At 51.5% G+C, this 21,869-nt stretch overlaps 2 protein-coding genes and 2 long non-coding RNA genes across 5 annotated transcripts; 2 read left to right on the forward strand and 2 right to left on the reverse strand.

Moving 5' to 3' along the window:
* Positions 1-719: 719 nt before the first annotated feature.
* LOC139071523 (spectrin alpha chain, non-erythrocytic 1-like) lies at positions 720-3,260 on the forward strand. The gene is made up of 7 exons (XM_070554059.1): positions 720-856; positions 2,060-2,182; positions 2,253-2,470; positions 2,555-2,659; positions 2,744-2,848; positions 2,924-2,956; positions 3,029-3,260. The coding sequence occupies exons 2-4, from the start codon at positions 2,173-2,175 to the stop codon at positions 2,588-2,590; spliced, it is 264 nt and encodes an 87-aa protein (XP_070410160.1). The 5' UTR covers positions 720-856; positions 2,060-2,172; the 3' UTR covers positions 2,591-2,659; positions 2,744-2,848; positions 2,924-2,956; positions 3,029-3,260.
* Positions 3,261-5,579: 2,319 nt separating this feature from the next.
* On the reverse strand, positions 5,580-6,847 carry LOC139071524 (uncharacterized). Its single transcript, XR_011521383.1, has 3 exons — positions 6,739-6,847; positions 5,772-5,835; positions 5,580-5,685 (listed from the first exon to the last, which is right to left on the reverse strand). It is a non-coding gene; the product is annotated as an uncharacterized lncRNA (long non-coding RNA).
* An 8,208-nt stretch (positions 6,848-15,055) lies between these two features.
* On the forward strand, positions 15,056-17,616 carry LOC139071525 (spectrin alpha chain, non-erythrocytic 1-like). Of its 2 annotated transcripts, none has more exons than XM_070554061.1 (7): positions 15,056-15,212; positions 16,416-16,538; positions 16,609-16,826; positions 16,911-17,015; positions 17,100-17,204; positions 17,280-17,312; positions 17,385-17,616. In XM_070554061.1, exons 2-4 carry the CDS (start codon positions 16,529-16,531, stop codon positions 16,944-16,946), a joined length of 264 nt encoding a protein of 87 aa, XP_070410162.1. In that variant the 5' UTR covers positions 15,056-15,212; positions 16,416-16,528; the 3' UTR covers positions 16,947-17,015; positions 17,100-17,204; positions 17,280-17,312; positions 17,385-17,616. The 2 variants fall into 2 exon arrangements, with proteins under 2 accessions (XP_070410162.1, XP_070410161.1); XM_070554060.1 differs by having other exon boundaries at positions 16,939-17,015.
* A 2,319-nt stretch (positions 17,617-19,935) lies between these two features.
* Positions 19,936-21,203, reverse strand: LOC139071526 (uncharacterized). The gene is made up of 3 exons (XR_011521384.1): positions 21,095-21,203; positions 20,128-20,191; positions 19,936-20,041 (listed from the first exon to the last, which is right to left on the reverse strand). It is a non-coding gene; the product is annotated as an uncharacterized lncRNA (long non-coding RNA).
* Between the last annotated feature and the right edge of the window lie 666 nt (positions 21,204-21,869).

Raw genomic sequence — 21,869 nt, forward strand, 5'->3', positions numbered from 1 at the left:
GCCAAATTTCAACACTGGGTCTGACTGAGTGCCTCCAGGAGAGAGGCCCAAGCAAGACACGCCCTGTGGAGCGTCTTGCCACATGCCAACACTGGGTCTGACTGAGCGCCTCCAGGATAGAGGCCCAAGCAAGACGCGCCCCGAGGAGCGTCTTGCCACATGTCAACACTGGGTCTGACTGAGTGCCTCCAGGAGAGAGGCCCAAGCAAGACGCGCCCCGAGGAGCGTCTTGCCACATGTCACTACTCTGTCTGACTGAGCGCCTCCAGGAGAGATGCCCAAGCAAGACGCGCCCCGAGGAGCGTCTTGCCACATGTCAACAATGGGTCTGACCAAGCCCCCACAATGCCGCTCAGAAAATGGTCCCAACCCGGAAGTAAGAAAAATTGCAGTTCCACCCTCATCCGCTGGGGGCTGGTACCAGAAGCGAGCAAATCCTCATTGACTCCCATGTTAAAAATGCCATTTTCACAGCAGAAATAAACATGTTTACAGCCTGGTTCAAAAAATGGTTTTTTGTCTAAATTATCTAGTTTATACTCATGACAACTCTGAGGGGGGTGAATTTTTTTCTCACTCTTCTGTTTAAGTGTATTGAAAGCCTAAAATTCTGTATAATTAATGAGCATCCGACACACGTGACCGCCGCCTCAGACCCACGTGACCACAGAGCTAGCTCCGTGGAAAGGCCTCAGTACAGCCTCGGTCTCTCCTGGAAACTGTGTCGGGATTTTGAGTCTCTGTGCTTGTGAATTCTGTTTTGGATAATATTGGTGCAATTGTTGGACAAAATGACTTGCTGTGGTATTAATTGCACTAATAGAGCGTCCAAGGAGTCTCCACTTCATTTTTTTCGGTAAGTTAAAATCTGTATTTGTATTTTATGTCACTGCTGCCTTTAAACTAGCTGAGTTTACCGAAGTAGCTAGCTAACTATCAGTTTAACATGTAGCAAGTACTGTTTAACCATGAAATTTAAATGTAAAATACGGTAAAATAATTAATAGGGCATATTTAAATGGGTAATAGGGTAAAACCCAGTGCATTTAAGATAAAAATGGGTTGAAATATGACGGGGCGCGCCGCTTGGGGGGACACTTCTGTGCTCTATTCTTTCATCCGGTAATCCCCAGCGGTCAGGCCGGGCAGGCTGATCGATGCGGCGCCTCGCTGCTGCGGGCTGACCGCTCGTGGAACTCGGAGACAGATCTGACCGGAGAAATACTGCAGCTCATTGAGAAATCTATAGGGCATACAGCGTTTCCCTTAAATCCCACTGCCACGCCGACAAGATCCCAAGTTTCTTTGTTTTTGTTGGCGCTGTTTACCAAAGAAGCAGCGGGAATACCAGCAACTTTCATCAGACTCATAAAGTTAGTTTTTGCAGGGGACCCCCTGTATTTTACTGCTCCCTCCTGCAGTCTTCCCCTATTAAAATTTAAAATGTGTAACTTCATGTATTGGGATGAATGACTAATATTCATGTTAACTAAAACGTTAGGTATTTAGGGGGAAAAACAAAATAATAAACATTATACAGATGTCAAATAAATCAAACTGTAATTAAACTATATATTTTCAAAGTCTAGATTCTGGATAAAATCCAACAACATATGCTTTATAAATAAACACTACGCATGGCTTTTACACACACACACACACACACACACACGTTACATTGTGATTTCTTAGTAAATATTCTATTTGGCGAGAGATAAACTTTATTGTATTTATCCTAGTGAATCTATAATTAAACGGGTAAACTAGCAGTAGTACATCCAACATCAAAGAAAGTAAAATGTTATTATCAGGAGAGGGAGAATGATTAAGTGGTTAGCAGCAGTGTGCTAGTCGATGGCCCCCTCCATGAGGCCACCACAGCTCAGCAAAGCATCATTGTTGCTTCTTCTGGGGAGAAAAACACTTACAGAAAAAATAAAGTTAACAGCTGAAATAGCAGGAAATAATACAGTTAAAGAGCAGATAGTAGAAGAAAGAAACCCCTGGGTTAAACTGGTCTGTCTACTGCATAATGCTGAACTCTAACATGTGTCCTCAGGGAAGGACCTGATTGGTGTCCAGAACCTGCTGAAGAAGCACCAGGCTCTGCAGGCTGAGATCACAGGTCATGAACCTCGCATCAAGGCTGTCACCCAGAAAGGACAGACCATAATGGAGGAAGGTAGAGCAGGTCTGGTCCTGACATGTTTCTGAGGTGTCTGCAGGTTCTGGCTCACTTTGTTTGGGTCCAGGTCACTTCGCTGGTTCAGAACCCTCGGCCCGTCAGAACATTCTTATCCACCACGTTCTAACACCAGACCTGTTAACCCGACAGCAACAAGTGGCTCCAACTGACGATGAGACCGGGAAGGAGCTGGTTCTGGCTCTGTACGACTACCAGGAGAAGAGTCCTGGAGAGGTCACCATGAAGAAGGGCGACATCCTCACGCTGCTCAACAGCACCAACAAGGTTCGTGTGCCCTTCACAGCCGAGGAACGACCTCCAGCTCAGAGCGAACATCTCCACACCTGCTTTGTGTTTGTGTGACTTTAGGTTGTTTTACTTGAACTCGCGTCTTTAGCTGAATGAGGATGGAGAGACGGGTCGGACCTGGAGCAGGTCGAGGTCTTGCAGAAGAAGTTTGACGACTTCCAGAAGGTCGGACTTTTCCTCCTCTCCGTCTTCCAGCAGCAGCTGTCAGATCAGCTCAGGTGATAATCAGCAGGTGCTTTTGTCCTGCAGGACCTGAAGGCCAACGAGTCCCGCCTGAGGGACATCAACAAGGTGGCATCTGAACTGGAGTCAGAAGGTCTGATGGCTGAGGAGGCTCCTATGGTTCAGGCTCAGGTGAGCGTCACCTGTCTGCAGCAGCTGGTCCCTCTCACTTCCTGGTTTGTTAACTCTGCTCGTCTCTGTTTGTAGCAACAAGAACATCTGGGTTCTGCTCCTGGAAAGGTGCGTGTTGTCCTCCGCCTCCACCAGAACCAGACGTGGTGTTTCTGTTACCACTCATTTGTTTGTTTACAGGATGAAGCCGACTCTAACCCCGGCTTTCCACAGGAGTCGTCGGCAGCACGTTACTGCAGCAGCACGTCATAGCTGCTGATAGGAACCGCTGTGGTCAACAGAACCTTTTCCACCGGAGCCGTCAGCAGCGCGAGTCGGCCACGTCTCAGGAGCAGCATGTCGCGGCCTTTACGCGCCGGTTCTATTTTCTACGCGCGACGCCTCTGAAACGGGTCAAGTTCGACATTTTTGGGGAAGGAAAGACAGGAAATCGGACGCGGAAATTGAGAGAAGCTACCGAGATTTTCAGAATAAAGAACGTACTGCCTTCCGGTTGCTTTACTTTTAAAAAAAGGTTACTAACTGAGCGGCCCCGTGAGAAGTTATCACCTAGCTAGCGGTCTCCTTTGTTTTTCAGGTCCGTATTGGCGATTATAAAACGGACAGAACATAAAACACAAACCATGTTGTAGTTTTCTCCTGCTTGTTGTTGTGTTTACTGACGAAGTCACTCGTGTGACTTCGTGCTCGGTCGGTGACAGCTGCTCCCCTGCTGCTTCGCGTCTCGTGGGAAGGGCCAAGCAGCAGCTTACGCGAGCAAGACGTGCTGCTGCAGTAACGTGCTGCTGACGGCTCCCGTGGAAACCCGGGGTAACACGGCGTCACCCTAGAAGGTGAGTTCATTCAGCTGATCAGAGGTCACCTCTGATGGCCGCAGTCACGGCCGACCGTGCTGAAATCACACAGGAATTCAGGTGACCCGGCAGGCACCAGGTGCTGGTGAAAGTGGGGACATGTCAGCTGGTTGCCATGGCTACAGTTATCTTTATGCATCTGTATGACTGCTGACTGGTGTGTGTTTCCTGTGACCTTTGACCTCAGACCGTACGGTTGGGCGTTCAGACGACGGCTAACTTTAATTCCATCAAGGTAAGAGGAAGCTCTTCCCTTCCTGTCTGAGCGATCTGTCTCCAGGTTTCCTCGTCCGGCGTCCAGCCCGCTGGCGTCCACCTTCATCTCACTGGGTTTGGTTTCTCTCCAGGAGCTGAACAACCGCTGGCGCTCGCTGCAACATGCTGGGCAGCGCCCATGAGGTGTAGCGCTTCCACAGGTACCCCGCACACTTATGCGCCGCTTACGGGTCAGTAGAGTTTGGACCCACACTCAGACGGAGTTCTGATGTCTTCTCAGAGACGCTGATGAGACCAAAGAGTGGATCGAGGAGAAGAACCAGGCCCTGAACACAGACAACTACGGCCACCACCTGGCCAGCGTTCAGGCTCTGCAGCGTGAACATGAAGGCTTTGAGCGTGACCTGGCAGCTCTGGGTGATAAGGTCCGCATTCCTGATCGGTACCAGGACCCGAGTTGTCTCTGGAGACACGTTCTTCATGGTTCTGGTGACTCCACCCCAGCCGTTCCTGATCAGCGATCAGCGGGGTGCTTTCCTATTTAAGGTGGATGGAGGACAAAATTTGACGCCAGAAGATTGCCTCAGTTTTGGTAGTAACCAGCCACTCGTGTTACCTCTAGTGTTCCTAGGATTAATGTTATTTCGTAGTGTTTTTGCTCTTATATTGGATTTACCATTCTTCAGGATTCCTGTCGACCTCATTGGATACTGACCTCTACTCCAGGATTTGGATATTCAACACACGGACCTTATCACCACCCTCCATAACCCACCTCTCATCTCACCCAGTGCCCCATCCACCAGGACGCCCCGCTTCTCTCCACCTCTGCTCCCTCTCCTGCGCTTCCTCTCTACCTCTCTCTCCTCCAGCCAGCACGTACACCCACCACAGTAAGTCTGCTGAACACCTCTGCCTGCCTACAATGGATTTTGAAACCAGAACCTAAGCTCACCTGTGTTCTCCCTCCTCCAGATGCTGAGCTGTTGTTGCAGTTCCAACCACAGACTTATCTGTGCACCTTAAGTTCCTCCTTATAAATAAATCATTTTTTCCATCAGTTTTTGGTCAGTGTTGTATTCTGCATGTCTTGGGTTAAGTACCTTCCTCCAAACACGACACTCCTCCTCAAAGAGCAAATCTGTTCAGCACATTCTGACAGACATACCACCATTCTTCTGTCATGATGCTGTACAGGACATTTTTAGAGTTTTTCTTTTTAAAGATAAATAGGATTACATTTAAATAGCAATACTTTCACATTATCATTTTCCCACACTTCTGTATAACTGTATTTTGTTGTTTTTCAATAAAGAATGACAAACTATTTAAGTTTGGATTTGTTGCACACAAATATATATCTGTAAAAAATATCTACAAAGCTAATGTTTACATAACAAGTATGATTGGGTTTTGCAATACGGCACTATTTTAGTAAGATTTTTAAACCAAGTAAAGTTAGTTAAGAACACATTTCTATTGTCTGCTAAGAAACTGTTGGGATTTAAAATGGGCCTGTTGTACAAATAACTTGTAAATGATTATTCCTCACTTTTGTCTTAACCAAAGAAATTCCAGTAATTGAGCAAAAACATTTATTTTTAACACTACATTTTATAAAACAGGGCGCAAAGTGTCAGCACATGTATGTATGTCGATGGTCCACCCCAACCGAACCAGGAGACACAGACGTCAGGGAGGCCAAGGTTGTCTCTGCAGCTCTCTGGGCACCACGCCTCACTCAGCTGTCTCCAATGATCCAAATGGCTATGGAGAAAAAATAACAGGTTTGTCATAATTGTTTAAAGTACAAAACCATACATGAAGTGGTGAGACAGGTATGTGGAACTTACACTTGATGCTTTGTGTAGCTGATGTTGGAGACACACAGGCTGCCATGGTGACATTTAAACAGATCTAAGAAAAAAATGAAAATTAAAAACTCCCAAACCTCATGTCATATTTACTAATCAGCTATGGCTGATTTATTGTTTGGATCACAGTGAGTTACACTAATTCTAATATATTTTTATTTCTATTATACATACATACTTTTTAACTGTTATTTTCACGACTGTTATCAGGCTCTCTTGTTCTGGTTCTGATGATAATTCCGTGTCTTCCAGTAAGTTATCTTGTGCTTACTTCATCTGTAGAATGTCTCTTTACTTTTGGTAAATTGTACTGAGTCCAGAATAAAGACTAGTTGGCTGTACAAGATACAAACAAGTATAACATTTTGGAAATATATGAAATGTATTTACGCTGCTAATTTAGCTCGAATACTAATAACTGCAATATTTTCCGGACTATAACTCGCACTTTTTTACATTTTCTGGCAGGTCCTGCTACTTATACTCCGGAGCGACTTATATAACAAAATATGTAGGCTACACCGCGCTGCTGCGGGCCGACTCCGACCCACACAAGAATGAGTTCCCCTGTCCCGCTGGGAGGGTTTCAAACACCGCCAGCATCTGTTAGAGCCTGTGGCGGGGTGCTGAGGGCCGGCTCCAGCCCAGGAATGAGCTTTCCTCGCCGGCCGGGAGGGTTTGAAACACCGCCATCCTCTCCTCTGCTGGCTGTTGTTCATTCTGTTATGGTTACCGGTGCTTGTGTTGCTATGTGAAACGCTTGGTCTCAGATTTTGTAAGAAAGATAATAAAATGTCCCCCCAAAATACGACTTAAATATATTTTCTCTTATTCATGATACATTTAATGGCTGGTGCGACTCAGGAGTGATAGCGCCGAAAAAAACTGTACTGAAAACTTGCTCAAAGCAAAATGTTTTCATTACGGAAATAAATTATAAACTTACCGATTTAAAACTTTTTTAATACAGGTACTTCTCACGAACAGGCGCAGAAAACCTCCACCTAAACTCCGTGTAAGGTTCAGGTCGATGGGTGTTCCAGTTAGCTCCGGTTGGGTTGAAGCTAGGTGGCTACATCCGTTAGCTCGGCTCCCACCTCCGCTTTAGCTTTGGGTTAGCCAGGGTTAGCTTCAGGTTAGCTCGTAGCTAGTTCGCCTGGGTGTCGTCACTCGAGCCCAGCCTTACAGCCACACCCTCAGCGCCTCCTCTCTTCCCTTTTATGGAATTGTCTGGGCTGGACGGAACCTGTGACACGGTCAAAATGGCGGTGGTGGCCACCTCCCATTATAGACAACAAACGTGTTATTGAAGCCAATGGAATCCGTTTGTCCAGTATATGTACAGTCTATGGGTCTGACTGAGGGCCTCCAGGAGAGAGGCCCAAGCAAGACGCGCCCGGAGGAGCGTCTTGCCACATGTCAACACTCGGTCTGACAGAGGGCCTCCAGGAGAGAGGCCCAAGCAAGACGCGCCCCGAGGAGCATCTTGCCACATGTCAACACTGGGTCTGACTGAGTGCCTCCATGAGAGAAGCCCCAGCAAGACACGCCCCGAGGAGCGTCTTACCACATGTCAGCACTCGGTCTGACTGAGCGCCTACAGGAGAGAGGCCGAGGCAAGAAGCACCCCGAGGAGCGTCTTGCCACATGTCAACAATGGGTCTGATTGAGGGCCTCCAGGAGAGAGGCCCAAGCAAGACGCGCCCCGAGGAGCATCTTGCCACATGTCAACACTGGGTCTGACTGAGTACCTCCATGAGAGAAGCCCCAGCAAGACACGCCCCGAGGAGCGTCTTACCACATGTCAGCACTCGGTCTGACTGAGCCCCTACAGGAGAGAGGCCCAAGCAGGAAGCGCCCCGAGGAGCGTCTTGCCACATGTCAACAATGGGTATGACTGAGGGCCTCCAGGAGAGAAGCCCAAGCAACATGCGCCCCGAGGAGCGTCTTGCCACATGTCAACACAGGGTCTGACTGAGCACCTCCAGGAGAGAGGCCCAAGCAAGACGCGCCCCGAGGAGCGTCTTTCCACATGTCACTACTCGGTCTGACTGAGCGCCTCCAGGAGAGATGCCCAAGCAAGACGCGCCCCGAGGAGCGTCTTGCCACATGTCAACAATGGGTCTGACCTAGGGCCTCCAGGAGAGAGGCCAACGCAAGGCGCGCCCGGAGGAGCGTCTTGCCACATGTCAACACTCGGTCTGACAGAAGGCCTCCAGGAGAGAGGCCCAAGCCAGACGCGCCGCGAGCAGCGTCTTGTCACATGTCAACACTGGGTCTGACTGAGCGCCTCCAGGAGAGAGGCCCAAACAAGAAACGCCCGAGGAGCGTCTTGACACATGTCAACACTGGGTCTGACTGAGCGCCTCCAGGAGAGAGGCCCAAGCAAGACGCACCCCGAGGAGCGTCTTGCCACATGTCACTACTCGGTCTGACTGAGCGCCTCCAGGAGAGATGCCCAAGCAAGACGCGCCCGGAGGAGCGTCTTGCCACATGTCAACACTCGGTCTGACAGAAGGCCTCCAGGAGAGAGGCCCAAGCAAGACGCGCCCCGAGGAGCGTCTTGTCACATGTCAACACTGGGTCTGACTGAGCGCCTCCAGGAGAGAGGCCCAAGCAAGAAACGCCCGAGGAGCGTCTTGACACATGTCAACACTGGGTCTGACTGAGCGCCTCCAGGAGAGAGGCCCAAGCAAGACGCACCCCGAGGAGCGTCTTGCCACATGTCAACAATGGGTCTGACTGAGGGCCTCCAGGAGAGAGGCCCAAGCAAGACGCGCCCGGAGGAGCTTCTTGCCACATGTCAACACTCAGTCTGACAGAGGGCCTCCAGGAGAGAGGCCCAAGCAAGACGCACTGCGGGGAGCGTCTTGTCACATGTCAAAACTGGGTCTGACTGAGCGCCTCCAGGAGAGAGGCCCAAGCAAGATGCGCCCCGAGGAGTGTCTTGCCATATAACAACACTGGGTCTGACTGAGTGCCTCCATGAGAGAAGCCCCAGCAAGACACACCCCGAGGAGCGTCTTGCCACATGTCAACACTGGGTCTGACTGAGCGCCTCCAGGAGAGAGGCCCAAGCAAGACGCGCCCCGAGGAGCGTCTCGCCACATGTCACCTCTGGGTCTGACTGAGCGCCTCCAGGAGAGAGGCCCAAGCAAGACGCGCTCGGAGGAGCGTCTTGTCACATGTCAACACTGGGTCTGACTGAGCGCCTCCAGGAGAAAGGCCCAAGCAAGAAACGCCCGAGGAGCGTCTTGACACATGTCAACACTGGGTCTGACTGAGCGCCTCCAGGAGAGAGACCCAAGCAAGACGCGCCCCGAGGAGCGTCTTGCCACATGTCACTACTCGGTCTGACTGAGCGCCTCCAGGAGAGATGCCCAAGCAAGACGCGCCCCAAGGAGCGTCTTGCCACATGTCAACAATGGGTCTGACTGAGGGCCTCCAGGAGAGAGGGCCAAGCAAGACGCGCCCGGAGGAGAGTCTTGTTACATGTCAACACTCGGTCTGACAGAGGGCCTCCAGGAGAGAGGCCCAAGCAAGACGCGCCCCGAGGAGCATCTTGCCACATGTCAACACTGGGTCTGACTGAGCCCCTACAGGAGTGAGGCCCAAGAAGGAAGCGCCCCGAGGAGGGTCTTGCCACATGTCAACAATGGGTCTGACTGAGGGCCTCCAGGAGAGAAGCCCAAACAACATGCGCCCCGAGGAGCGTCTTGCCACATGTCAACACTGGGTCTGACTGAGCGCCTCCAGGAGAGAGGCCCAAGCAAGACACACCCCGAGGAGCGTCTTACCACATGTCACTACTCGGTCTGACTGAGCGCCTCCAGGAGAGAGGCCCAAGCAAGACGCGCCCGGAGGAGCGTCTTGCCACATGTCAACACTGGGTCTGACTGAGCGCCTCCAGGAGAGAGGCCCAAGCAAGAAACGCCCGAGGAGCGTCTTGACACATGTCAACACTGGGTCTGACTGAGGGCCTCCAGGAGAGAGGCCCAAGCAAGACGCGCCCGGAGGAGCGTCTTGCCACATGTCAACACTCGGTCTGACAGAGGGCCTCAAGGAGAGAGGCCCAAGCAAGACGCGCCCCGAGGAACATCTTGCCACACGTCAACACTGGGTCTGACTGAGTGCCTCCATGAGAGAAGCCCCAGCAAGACACGCCCCGAGGAGCGTCTTACCACATGTCAGCACTCGGTCTGACTGAGCGCCTACAGGAGAGAGGCCCAAGCAAGAAGCGCCCCGAGGAGCGTCTTGCCACATGTCAACAATGGGTCTGATTGAGGGCCTCCAGGAGAGAGGCCCAAGCAAGACGCGCCCCGAGGAGCGTCTTGCCACATGTCAACACTGGGTCTGACTGAGTGCCTCCATGAGAGAAGCCCCAGCAAGACACGCCCCGAGTAGCATCTTACCACATGTCAGCACTCGGTCTGACTGAGCCCCTACAGGAGAGAGGCCCAAGCAGGAAGCGCCCCGAGGAGCGTCTTGCCACATGTCAACAATGGGTCTGACTGAGGGCCTCCAGGAGAGAAGCCCAAACAACATGCGCCCCGAGGAGCGTCTTACCACATGTCAACACTGGGTCTGACTGAGCGCCTCCAGGAGAGAGGCCCAAGCAAGACGCGCCCCGAGGAGCGTCTTACCACATGTCACTACTCGGTCTGACTGAGCGCCTCCAGGAGAGAGGCCCATGCAAGACGCGCCCGGAGGAGCGTCTTGCCACATGTCAACACTCGGTCTGACAGAAGGCCTCCAGGAGAGAGGCCCAAGCAAGACGCGCCCCGAGGAGCGTCTTGTCACATGTCAACACTGGGTCTGACTGAGCGCCTCCAGGAGAGAGGCCCAAGCAAGAAACGCCCGAGGAGCGTCTTGACACATGTCAACACTGGGTCTGACTGAGCGCCTCCAGGAGAGAGGCCCAAGCAAGACGCACCCCGAGGAGCGTCTTGCCACATGTCAACAATGGGTCTGACTGAGGGCCTCCAGGAGAGAGGCCCAAGCAAGACGCGCCCGGAGGAGCTTCTTGCCACATGTCAACACTCGGTCTGACAGAGGGCCTCCAGGAGAGAGGCCCAAGCAAGACGCGCTGCGGGGAGCGTCTTGTCACATGTCAAAACTGGGTCTGACTGAGCGCCTCCAGGAGAGAGGCCCAAGCAAGATGCGCCCCGAGGAGTGTCTTGCCACATAACAACACTGGGTCTGACTGAGTGCCTCCATGAGAGAAGCCCCAGCAAGACACACCCCGAGGAGCGTCTTGCCACATGTCAACACTGGGTCTGACTGAGCGCCTCCAGGAGAGAGGCCCAAGCAAGACGTGCCAGGAGGAGCGTCTTGCCACATGTCAACACTCGGTCTGACAGAGGGCCTCCAGGAGTGAGGCCCAAGCAAGACGCGCCCCGAGGAGCATCTTGCCACATGTCAACACTGGGTCTGACTGAGTGCCTCCATGAGAGAAGCCCCAGCAAGACACGCCCCGAGGAGCGTCTTACCACATGTCAGCACTCGGTCTGACTGAGCGCCTACAGGAGAGAGGCCCAAGCAAGAAGCGCCCCGAGGAGCGTCTTGCCACATGTCAACAATGGGTCTGATTGAGGGCCTCCAGGAGAGAGGCCCAAGCAAGACGCGCCCCGGGGAGCGTCTTGCCACATGTCAACACTGGGTCTGACTGAGTGCCTCCATGAGAGAAGCCCCAGCAAGACACGCCCTGAGGAGCGTCTTACCACATGTCAGCACTCGGTCTGACTGAGCCCCTACAGGAGAGAGGCCCAAGCAGGAAGCGCATCGAGGAGCGTCTTGCCACATGTCAACAATGGGTCTGACTGAGGGCCTCCAGGAGAGAAGCCCAAACAACATGCGCCCCGAGGAGCGTCTTGCCACATGTCAACACTGGGTCTGACTGAGGGCCTCCAGGAGAGAAGCCCAAGCAACATGCGCCCCGAGGAGCGTCTTGCCACATGTCAACACAGGGTCTGACTGAGCGCCTCCAGGAGAGAGGCCCAAGCAAGACGCGCCCCGAGGAGCGTCTTTCCACATGTCACTACTCGGTCTGACTGAGCGCCTCCAGGAGAGATGCCCAAGCAAGACGCGCCCCGAGGAGCGTCTTGCCACATGTCAACAATGGGTCTTACCTAGGGCCTCCAGGAGAGAGGCCAACGCAAGACGCGCCCGGAGGAGCGTCTTGCCACATGTCAACACTCGGTCTGACAGAAGGCCTCCAGGAGAGAGGCCCAAGCCAGACGCGCCCCGAGCAGCGTCTTGTCACATGTCAACACTGGGTCTGACTGAGCGCCTCCAGGAGAGAGGCCCAAGCAAGACGCGCCCCGAGGAGCGTCTTACCACATGTCACTACTCGGTCTGACTGAGCGCCTCCAGGAGAGATGCCCAAGCAAGACGCGCCCCGAGGAGCGTCTTGCCACATGTCAACAATGGGTCTGACCAAGGGCCTCCAGGAGAGAGGCCCAAGCAAGACGCGCCCCGAGGAGCGTCTTGTCACATGTCAACACTGGGTCTGACTGAGCGCCTCCAGGAGAGAGGCCCAAGCAAGAAACGCCCGAGGAGCGTCTTGACACATGTCAACACTGGGTCTGACTGAGCGCCTCCAGGAGAGAGGCCCAAGCAAGACGCACCCCGAGGAGCGTCTTGCCACATGTCAACAATGGGTCTGACTGAGGGCCTCCAGGACAGAGGCCCAAGCAAGACGCGCCCGGAGGAGCTTCTTGCCACATGTCAACACTCGGTCTGACAGAGGGCCTCCAGGAGAGAGGCCCAAGCAAGACGCGCTGCGGGGAGCGTCTTGTCACATGTCAAAACTGGGTCTGACTGAGCGCCTCCAGGAGAGAGGCCCAAGCAAGATGCGCCCCGAGGAGTGTCTTGCCATATAACAACACTGGGTCTGACTGAGTGCCTCAATGAGAGAAGCCCCAGCAAGACACACCCCGAGGAGCGTCTTGCCACATGTCAACACTGGGTCTGACTGAGCGCCTCCAGGAGAGAGGCCCAAGCAAGACGCGCCCCGAGGAGCGTCTCGCCACATGTCACCTCTGGGTCTGACTGAGCGCCTCCAGGAGAGAGGCCCAAGCAAGACGCGCTCGGAGGAGCGTCTTGTCACATGTCAACACTGTGTCTGACTGAGCGCGTCCAGGAGAGAAGCCCAAGCAAGACGCGCCCCGAGGAGCGTCTTGTCACATGTCAACACTGGGTATGACTGAGCGCCTCCAGGAGAGAGGCCCAAGCAAGAAACGCATGAGGAGCGTCTTGACACATGTCAACACTGGGTCTGACTGAGCGCCTCAAGGAGAGAGGCCCAAGCAAGACGCGCCCCAAGGAGCGTCTTGCCACATGTCACTACTCGGTCTGACTGAGCGCCTCCAGGAGAGATGCCCAAGCAAGACGCGCCCCAAGGAGCGTCTTGCCACATGTCAACAATGGGTCTGACTGAGGGCCTCCAGGAGAGAGGCCCAAGCAAGACGCGCCCGGAGGAGCGTCTTGTTACATGTCAACACTCGGTCTGACAGAGGGCCTCCAGGAGAGAGGCCCAAGTAAGACGCGCCCCGAGGAGCATCTTGCCACATGTCAACACTGGGTCTGACTGAGTGCCTCCATGAGAGAAGCCCCAGCAAGACACGCCCCGAGGAGCGTCTTACTACATGTCAGCACTCGGTCTGACTGAGCGCCTACAGGAGAGAGGCCCAAGCAAGAAGCGCCCCGAGGAGCGTCTTGCCACATGTCAACAATGGGTCTGATTGAGGGCCTCCAGGAGAGAGGCCCAAGCAAGACGCGCCCCGAGGAGCGTCTTGCCACATGTCAACACTGGGTCTGATTGAGTGCCTCCATGAGAGAAGCCCCAGCAAGACACGCCCCGAGGAGCATCTTACCACATGTCAGCACTCGGTCTGACTGAGCCCCTACAGGAGAGAGGCCCAAGCAGGAAGCGCCCCGAGGAGGGTCTTGCCACATGTCAACAATGGGTCTGACTGAGGGCCTCCAGGAGAGAAGCCCAAACAACATGCGCCCCGAGGAGCGTCTTGCCACATGTCAACACTGGGTCTGACTGAGCGCCTCCAGGAGAGAGGCCCAAGCAAGACGCGCCCCGAGGAGCGTCTTACCACATGTCACTACTCGGTCTGACTGAGCACCTCCAGGAGAGAGGCCCAAGCAAGACGCGCCCGGAGGAGCGTCTTGCCACATGTCAACACTGGGTCTGACTGAGCGCCTCCAGGAGAGAGGCCCAAGCAAGAAACGCCCGAGGAGCGTCTTGACACATGTCAACACTGGGTCTGACTGAGGGCCTCCAGGAGAGAGGCCCAAGCAAGACGCGCCCGGAGGAGCGTCTTGCCACATGTCAACACTAGGTCTGACAGAGGGCCTCCAGGAGAGAGGCCCAAGCAAGACGCTCCCCGAGGAGCGTCTTGCCACATGTCACTACTCGGTCTGACTGAGCGCCTCCAGGAGAGAAGCCCAAGCAAGACGCCCCCCGAGGAGCGTCTTGCCACATGTCAACAATGGGTCTGACTGAGGACCTCCAGGAGAGAAGCCCAAGCAAGACGCGCCCCGAGGAGCGTCTTGCCAAATTTCAACACTGGGTCTGACTGAGTGCCTCCAGGAGAGAGGCCCAAGCAAGACACGCCCTGTGGAGCGTCTTGCCACATGCCAACACTGGGTCTGACTGAGCGCCTCCAGGATAGAGGCCCAAGCAAGACGCGCCCCGAGGAGCGTCTTGCCACATGTCAACACTGGGTCTGACTGAGTGCCTCCAGGAGAGAGGCCCAAGCAAGACGCGCCCCGAGGAGCGTCTTGCCACATGTCACTACTCTGTCTGACTGAGCGCCTCCAGGAGAGATGCCCAAGCAAGACGCGCCCCGAGGAGCGTCTTGCCACATGTCAACAATGGGTCTGACCAAGCCCCCACAATGCCGCTCAGAAAATGGTCCCAACCCGGAAGTAAGAAAAATTGCAGTTCCACCCTCATCCGCTGGGGGCTGGTACCAGAAGCGAGCAAATCCTCATTGACTCCCATGTTAAAAATGCCATTTTCACAGCAGAAATAAACATGTTTACAGCCTGGTTCAAAAAATGGTTTTTTGTCTAAATTATCTAGTTTATACTCATGACAACTCTGAGGGGGGTGAATTTTTTTCTCACTCTTCTGTTTAAGTGTATTGAAAGCCTAAAATTCTGTATAATTAATGAGCATCCGACACACGTGACCGCCGCCTCAGACCCACGTGACCACAGAGCTAGCTCCGTGGAAAGGCCTCAGTACAGCCTCGGTCTCTCCTGGAAACTGTGTCGGGATTTTGAGTCTCTGTGCTTGTGAATTCTGTTTTGGATAATATTGGTGCAATTGTTGGACAAAATGACTTGCTGTGGTATTAATTGCACTAATAGAGCGTCCAAGGAGTCTCCACTTCATTTTTTTCGGTAAGTTAAAATCTGTATTTGTATTTTATGTCACTGCTGCCTTTAAACTAGCTGAGTTTACCGAAGTAGCTAGCTAACTATCAGTTTAACATGTAGCAAGTACTGTTTAACCATGAAATTTAAATGTAAAATACGGTAAAATAATTAATAGGGCATATTTAAATGGGTAATAGGGTAAAACCCAGTGCATTTAAGATAAAAATGGGTTGAAATATGACGGGGCGCGCCGCTTGGGGGGACACTTCTGTGCTCTATTCTTTCATCCGGTAATCCCCAGCGGTCAGGCCGGGCAGGCTGATCGATGCGGCGCCTCGCTGCTGCGGGCTGACCGCTCGTGGAACTCGGAGACAGATCTGACCGGAGAAATACTGCAGCTCATTGAGAAATCTATAGGGCATACAGCGTTTCCCTTAAATCCCACTGCCACGCCGACAAGATCCCAAGTTTCTTTGTTTTTGTTGGCGCTGTTTACCAAAGAAGCAGCGGGAATACCAGCAACTTTCATCAGACTCATAAAGTTAGTTTTTGCAGGGGACCCCCTGTATTTTACTGCTCCCTCCTGCAGTCTTCCCCTATTAAAATTTAAAATGTGTAACTTCATGTATTGGGATGAATGACTAATATTCATGTTAACTAAAACGTTAGGTATTTAGGGGGAAAAACAAAATAATAAACATTATACAGATGTCAAATAAATCAAACTGTAATTAAACTATATATTTTCAAAGTCTAGATTCTGGATAAAATCCAACAACATATGCTTTATAAATAAACACTACGCATGGCTTTTACACACACACACACACACACACACACGTTACATTGTGATTTCTTAGTAAATATTCTATTTGGCGAGAGATAAACTTTATTGTATTTATCCTAGTGAATCTATAATTAAACGGGTAAACTAGCAGTAGTACATCCAACATCAAAGAAAGTAAAATGTTATTATCAGGAGAGGGAGAATGATTAAGTGGTTAGCAGCAGTGTGCTAGTCGATGGCCCCCTCCATGAGGCCACCACAGCTCAGCAAAGCATCATTGTTGCTTCTTCTGGGGAGAAAAACACTTACAGAAAAAATAAAGTTAACAGCTGAAATAGCAGGAAATAATACAGTTAAAGAGCAGATAGTAGAAGAAAGAAACCCCTGGGTTAAACTGGTCTGTCTACTGCATAATGCTGAACTCTAACATGTGTCCTCAGGGAAGGACCTGATTGGTGTCCAGAACCTGCTGAAGAAGCACCAGGCTCTGCAGGCTGAGATCACAGGTCATGAACCTCGCATCAAGGCTGTCACCCAGAAAGGAGAGACCATAATGGAGGAAGGTAGAGCAGGTCTGGTCCTGACATGTTTCTGAGGTGTCTGCAGGTTCTGGCTCACTTTGTTTGGGTCCAGGTCACTTCGCTGGTTCAGAACCCTCGGCCCGTCAGAACATTCTTATCCACCACGTTCTAACACCAGACCTGTTAACCCGACAGCAACAAGTGGCTCCAACTGACGATGAGACCGGGAAGGAGCTGGTTCTGGCTCTGTACGACTACCAGGAGAAGAGTCCTGGAGAGGTCACCATGAAGAAGGGCGACATCCTCACGCTGCTCAACAGCACCAACAAGGTTCGTGTGCCCTTCACAGCCGAGGAACGACCTCCAGCTCAGAGCGAACATCTCCACACCTGCTTTGTGTTTGTGTGACTTTAGGTTGTTTTACTTGAACTCGCGTCTTTAGCTGAATGAGGATGGAGAGACGGGTCGGACCTGGAGCAGGTCGAGGTCTTGCAGAAGAAGTTTGACGACTTCCAGAAGGTCGGACTTTTCCTCCTCTCCGTCTTCCAGCAGCAGCTGTCAGATCAGCTCAGGTGATAATCAGCAGGTGCTTTTGTCCTGCAGGACCTGAAGGCCAACGAGTCCCGCCTGAGGGACATCAACAAGGTGGCATCTGAACTGGAGTCAGAAGGTCTGATGGCTGAGGAGGCTCCTATGGTTCAGGCTCAGGTGAGCGTCACCTGTCTGCAGCAGCTGGTCCCTCTCACTTCCTGGTTTGTTAACTCTGCTCGTCTCTGTTTGTAGCAACAAGAACATCTGGGTTCTGCTCCTGGAAAGGTGCGTGTTGTCCTCCGCCTCCACCAGAACCAGACGTGGTGTTTTTGTTACCACTCATTTGTTTGTTTACAGGATGAAGCCGACTCTAACCCCGGCTTTCCACAGGAGTCGTCGGCAGCACGTTACTGCAGCAGCACGTCATAGCTGCTGATAGGAACCGCTGTGGTCAACAGAACCTTTTCCACCGGAGCCGTCAGCAGCGCGAGTCGGCCACGTCTCAGGAGCAGCATGTCGCGGCCTTTACGCGCCGGTTCTATTTTCTACGCGCGACGCCTCTGAAACGGGTCAAGTTCGACATTTTTGGGGAAGGAAAGACAGGAAATCGGACGCGGAAATTGAGAGAAGCTACCGAGATTTTCAGAATAAAGAACGTACTGCCTTCCGGTTGCTTTACTTTTAAAAAAAGGTTACTAACTGAGCGGCCCCGTGAGAAGTTATCACCTAGCTAGCGGTCTCCTTTGTTTTTCAGGTCCGTATTGGCGATTATAAAACGGACAGAACATAAAACACAAACCATGTTGTAGTTTTCTCCTGCTTGTTGTTGTGTTTACTGACGAAGTCACTCGTGTGACTTCGTGCTCGGTCGGTGACAGCTGCTCCCCTGCTGCTTCGCGTCTCGTGGGAAGGGCCAAGCAGCAGCTTACGCGAGCAAGACGTGCTGCTGCAGTAACGTGCTGCTGACGGCTCCCGTGGAAACCCGGGGTAACACGGCGTCACCCTAGAAGGTGAGTTCATTCAGCTGATCAGAGGTCACCTCTGATGGCCGCAGTCACGGCCGACCGTGCTGAAATCACACAGGAATTCAGGTGACCCGGCAGGCACCAGGTGCTGGTGAAAGTGGGGACATGTCAGCTGGTTGCCATGGCTACAGTTATCTTTATGCATCTGTATGACTGCTGACTGGTGTGTGTTTCCTGTGACCTTTGACCTCAGACCGTACGGTTGGGCGTTCAGACGACGGCTAACTTTAATTCCATCAAGGTAAGAGGAAGCTCTTCCCTTCCTGTCTGAGCGATCTGTCTCCAGGTTTCCTCGTCCGGCGTCCAGCCCGCTGGCGTCCACCTTCATCTCACTGGGTTTGGTTTCTCTCCAGGAGCTGAACAACCGCTGGCGCTCGCTGCAACATGCTGGGCAGCGCCCATGAGGTGTAGCGCTTCCACAGGTACCCCGCACACTTATGCGCCGCTTACGGGTCAGTAGAGTTTGGACCCACACTCAGACGGAGTTCTGATGTCTTCTCAGAGACGCTGATGAGACCAAAGAGTGGATCGAGGAGAAGAACCAGGCCCTGAACACAGACAACTACGGCCACCACCTGGCCAGCGTTCAGGCTCTGCAGCGTGAACATGAAGGCTTTGAGCGTGACCTGGCAGCTCTGGGTGATAAGGTCCGCATTCCTGATCGGTACCAGGACCCGAGTTGTCTCTGGAGACACGTTCTTCATGGTTCTGGTGACTCCACCCCAGCCGTTCCTGATCAGCGATCAGCGGGGTGCTTTCCTATTTAAGGTGGATGGAGGACAAAATTTGACGCCAGAAGATTGCCTCAGTTTTGGTAGTAACCAGCCACTCGTGTTACCTCTAGTGTTCCTAGGATTAATGTTATTTCGTAGTGTTTTTGCTCTTATATTGGATTTACCATTCTTCAGGATTCCTGTCGACCTCATTGGATACTGACCTCTACTCCAGGATTTGGATATTCAACACACGGACCTTATCACCACCCTCCATAACCCACCTCTCATCTCACCCAGTGCCCCATCCACCAGGACGCCCCGCTTCTCTCCACCTCTGCTCCCTCTCCTGCGCTTCCTCTCTACCTCTCTCTCCTCCAGCCAGCACGTACACCCACCACAGTAAGTCTGCTGAACACCTCTGCCTGCCTACAATGGATTTTGAAACCAGAACCTAAGCTCACCTGTGTTCTCCCTCCTCCAGATGCTGAGCTGTTGTTGCAGTTCCAACCACAGACTTATCTGTGCACCTTAAGTTCCTCCTTATAAATAAATCATTTTTTCCATCAGTTTTTGGTCAGTGTTGTATTCTGCATGTCTTGGGTTAAGTACCTTCCTCCAAACACGACACTCCTCCTCAAAGAGCAAATCTGTTCAGCACATTCTGACAGACAGACCACCATTCTTCTGTCATGATGCTGTACAGGACATTTTTAGAGTTTTTCTTTTTAAAGATAAATAGGATTACATTTAAATAGCAATACTTTCACATTATCATTTTCCCACACTTCTGTATAACTGTATTTTGTTGTTTTTCAATAAAGAATGACAAACTATTTAAGTTTGGATTTGTTGCACACAAATATATATCTGTAAAAAATATCTACAAAGCTAATGTTTACATAACAAGTATGATTGGGTTTTGCAATACGGCACTATTTTAGTAAGATTTTTAAACCAAGTAAAGTTAGTTAAGAACACATTTCTATTGTCTGCTAAGAAACTGTTGGGATTTAAAATGGGCCTGTTGTACAAATAACTTGTAAATGATTATTCCTCACTTTTGTCTTAACCAAAGAAATTCCAGTAATTGAGCAAAAACATTTATTTTTAACACTACATTTTATAAAACAGGGCGCAAAGTGTCAGCACATGTATGTATGTCGATGGTCCACCCCAACCGAACCAGGAGACACAGACGTCAGGGAGGCCAAGGTTGTCTCTGCAGCTCTCTGGGCACCACGCCTCACTCAGCTGTCTCCAATGATCCAAATGGCTATGGAGAAAAAATAACAGGTTTGTCATAATTGTTTAAAGTACAAAACCATACATGAAGTGGTGAGACAGGTATGTGGAACTTACACTTGATGCTTTGTGTAGCTGATGTTGGAGACACACAGGCTGCCATGGTGACATTTAAACAGATCTAAGAAAAAAATGAAAATTAAAAACTCCCAAACCTCAAGTCATATTTACTAATCAGCTATGGCTGATTTATTGTTTGGATCACAGTGAGTTACACTAATTCTAATATATTTTTATTTCTATTATACATACATACTTTTTAACTGTTATTTTCACGACTGTTATCAGGCTCTCTTGTTCTGGTTCTGATGATAATTCCGTGTCTTCCAGTAAGTTATCTTGTGCTTACTTCATCTGTAGAATGTCTCTTTACTTTTGGTAAATTGTACTGAGTCCAGAATAAAGACTAGTTGGCTGTACAAGATACAAACAAGTATAACATTTTGGAAATATATGAAATGTATTTACGCTGCTAATTTAGCTCGAATACTAATAACTGCAATATTTTCCGGACTATAACTCGCACTTTTTTACATTTTCTGGCAGGTCCTGCTACTTATACTCCGGAGCGACTTATATAACAAAATATGTAGGCTACACCGCGCTGCTGCGGGCCGACTCCGACCCACACAAGAATGAGTTCCCCTGTCCCGCTGGGAGGGTTTCAAACACCGCCAGCATCTGTTAGAGCCTGTGGCGGGGTGCTGAGGGCCGGCTCCAGCCCAGGAATGAGCTTTCCTCGCCGGCCGGGAGGGTTTGAAACACCGCCATCCTCTCCTCTGCTGGCTGTTGTTCATTCTGTTATGGTTACCGGTGCTTGTGTTGCTATGTGAAACGCTTGGTCTCAGATTTTGTAAGAAAGATAATAAAATGTCCCCCCAAAATACGACTTAAATATATTTTCTCTTATTCATGATACATTTAATGGCTGGTGCGACTCAGGAGTGATAGCGCCGAAAAAAACTGTACTGAAAACTTGCTCAAAGCAAAATGTTTTCATTACGGAAATAAATTATAAACTTACCGATTTAAAACTTTTTTAATACAGGTACTTCTCACGAACAGGCGCAGAAAACCTCCACCTAAACTCCGTGTAAGGTTCAGGTCGATGGGTGTTCCAGTTAGCTCCGGTTGGGTTGAAGCTAGGTGGCTACATCCGTTAGCTCGGCTCCCACCTCCGCTTTAGCTTTGGGTTAGCCAGGGTTAGCTTCAGGTTAGCTCGTAGCTAGTTCGCCTGGGTGTCGTCACTCGAGCCCAGCCTTACAGCCACACCCTCAGCGCCTCCTCTCTTCCCTTTTATGGAATTGTCTGGGCTGGACGGAACCTGTGACACGGTCAAAATGGCGGTGGTGGCCACCTCCCATTATAGACAACAAACGTGTTATTGAAGCCAATGGAATCCGTTTGTCCAGTATATGTACAGTCTATGGGTCTGACTGAGGGCCTCCAGGAGAGAGGCCCAAGCAAGACGCGCCCGGAGGAGCGTCTTGCCACATGTCAACACTCGGTCTGACAGAGGGCCTCCAGGAGAGAGGCCCAAGCAAGACGCGCCCCGAGGAGCATCTTGCCACATGTCAACACTGGGTCTGACTGAGTGCCTCCATGAGAGAAGCCCCAGCAAGACACGCCCCGAGGAGCGTCTTACCACATGTCAGCACTCGGTCTGACTGAGCGCCTACAGGAGAGAGGCCGAGGCAAGAAGCACCCCGAGGAGCGTCTTGCCACATGTCAACAATGGGTCTGATTGAGGGCCTCCGGGAGAGAGGCCCAAGCAAGACGCGCCCCGAGGAGCATCTTGC

Source organism: Nothobranchius furzeri, chromosome 8 (genome assembly GCF_043380555.1).
Source record: "Nothobranchius furzeri strain GRZ-AD chromosome 8, NfurGRZ-RIMD1, whole genome shotgun sequence".
Taxonomy (NCBI): Eukaryota; Metazoa; Chordata; class Actinopteri; order Cyprinodontiformes; family Nothobranchiidae; genus Nothobranchius; species Nothobranchius furzeri.

Coding starts and splice junctions, on each gene's coding strand:
- LOC139071523 (XM_070554059.1), top strand. Junction 2,471..2,554: donor TGCTCAACAGCACCAACAAG/GTTCGTGTGCCC, acceptor GTGTGACTTTAG/GTTGTTTTACTTGAACTCGC.
- LOC139071525 (XM_070554060.1), top strand. Junction 16,827..16,938: donor TGCTCAACAGCACCAACAAG/GTTCGTGTGCCC, acceptor TCGCGTCTTTAG/CTGAATGAGGATGGAGAGAC.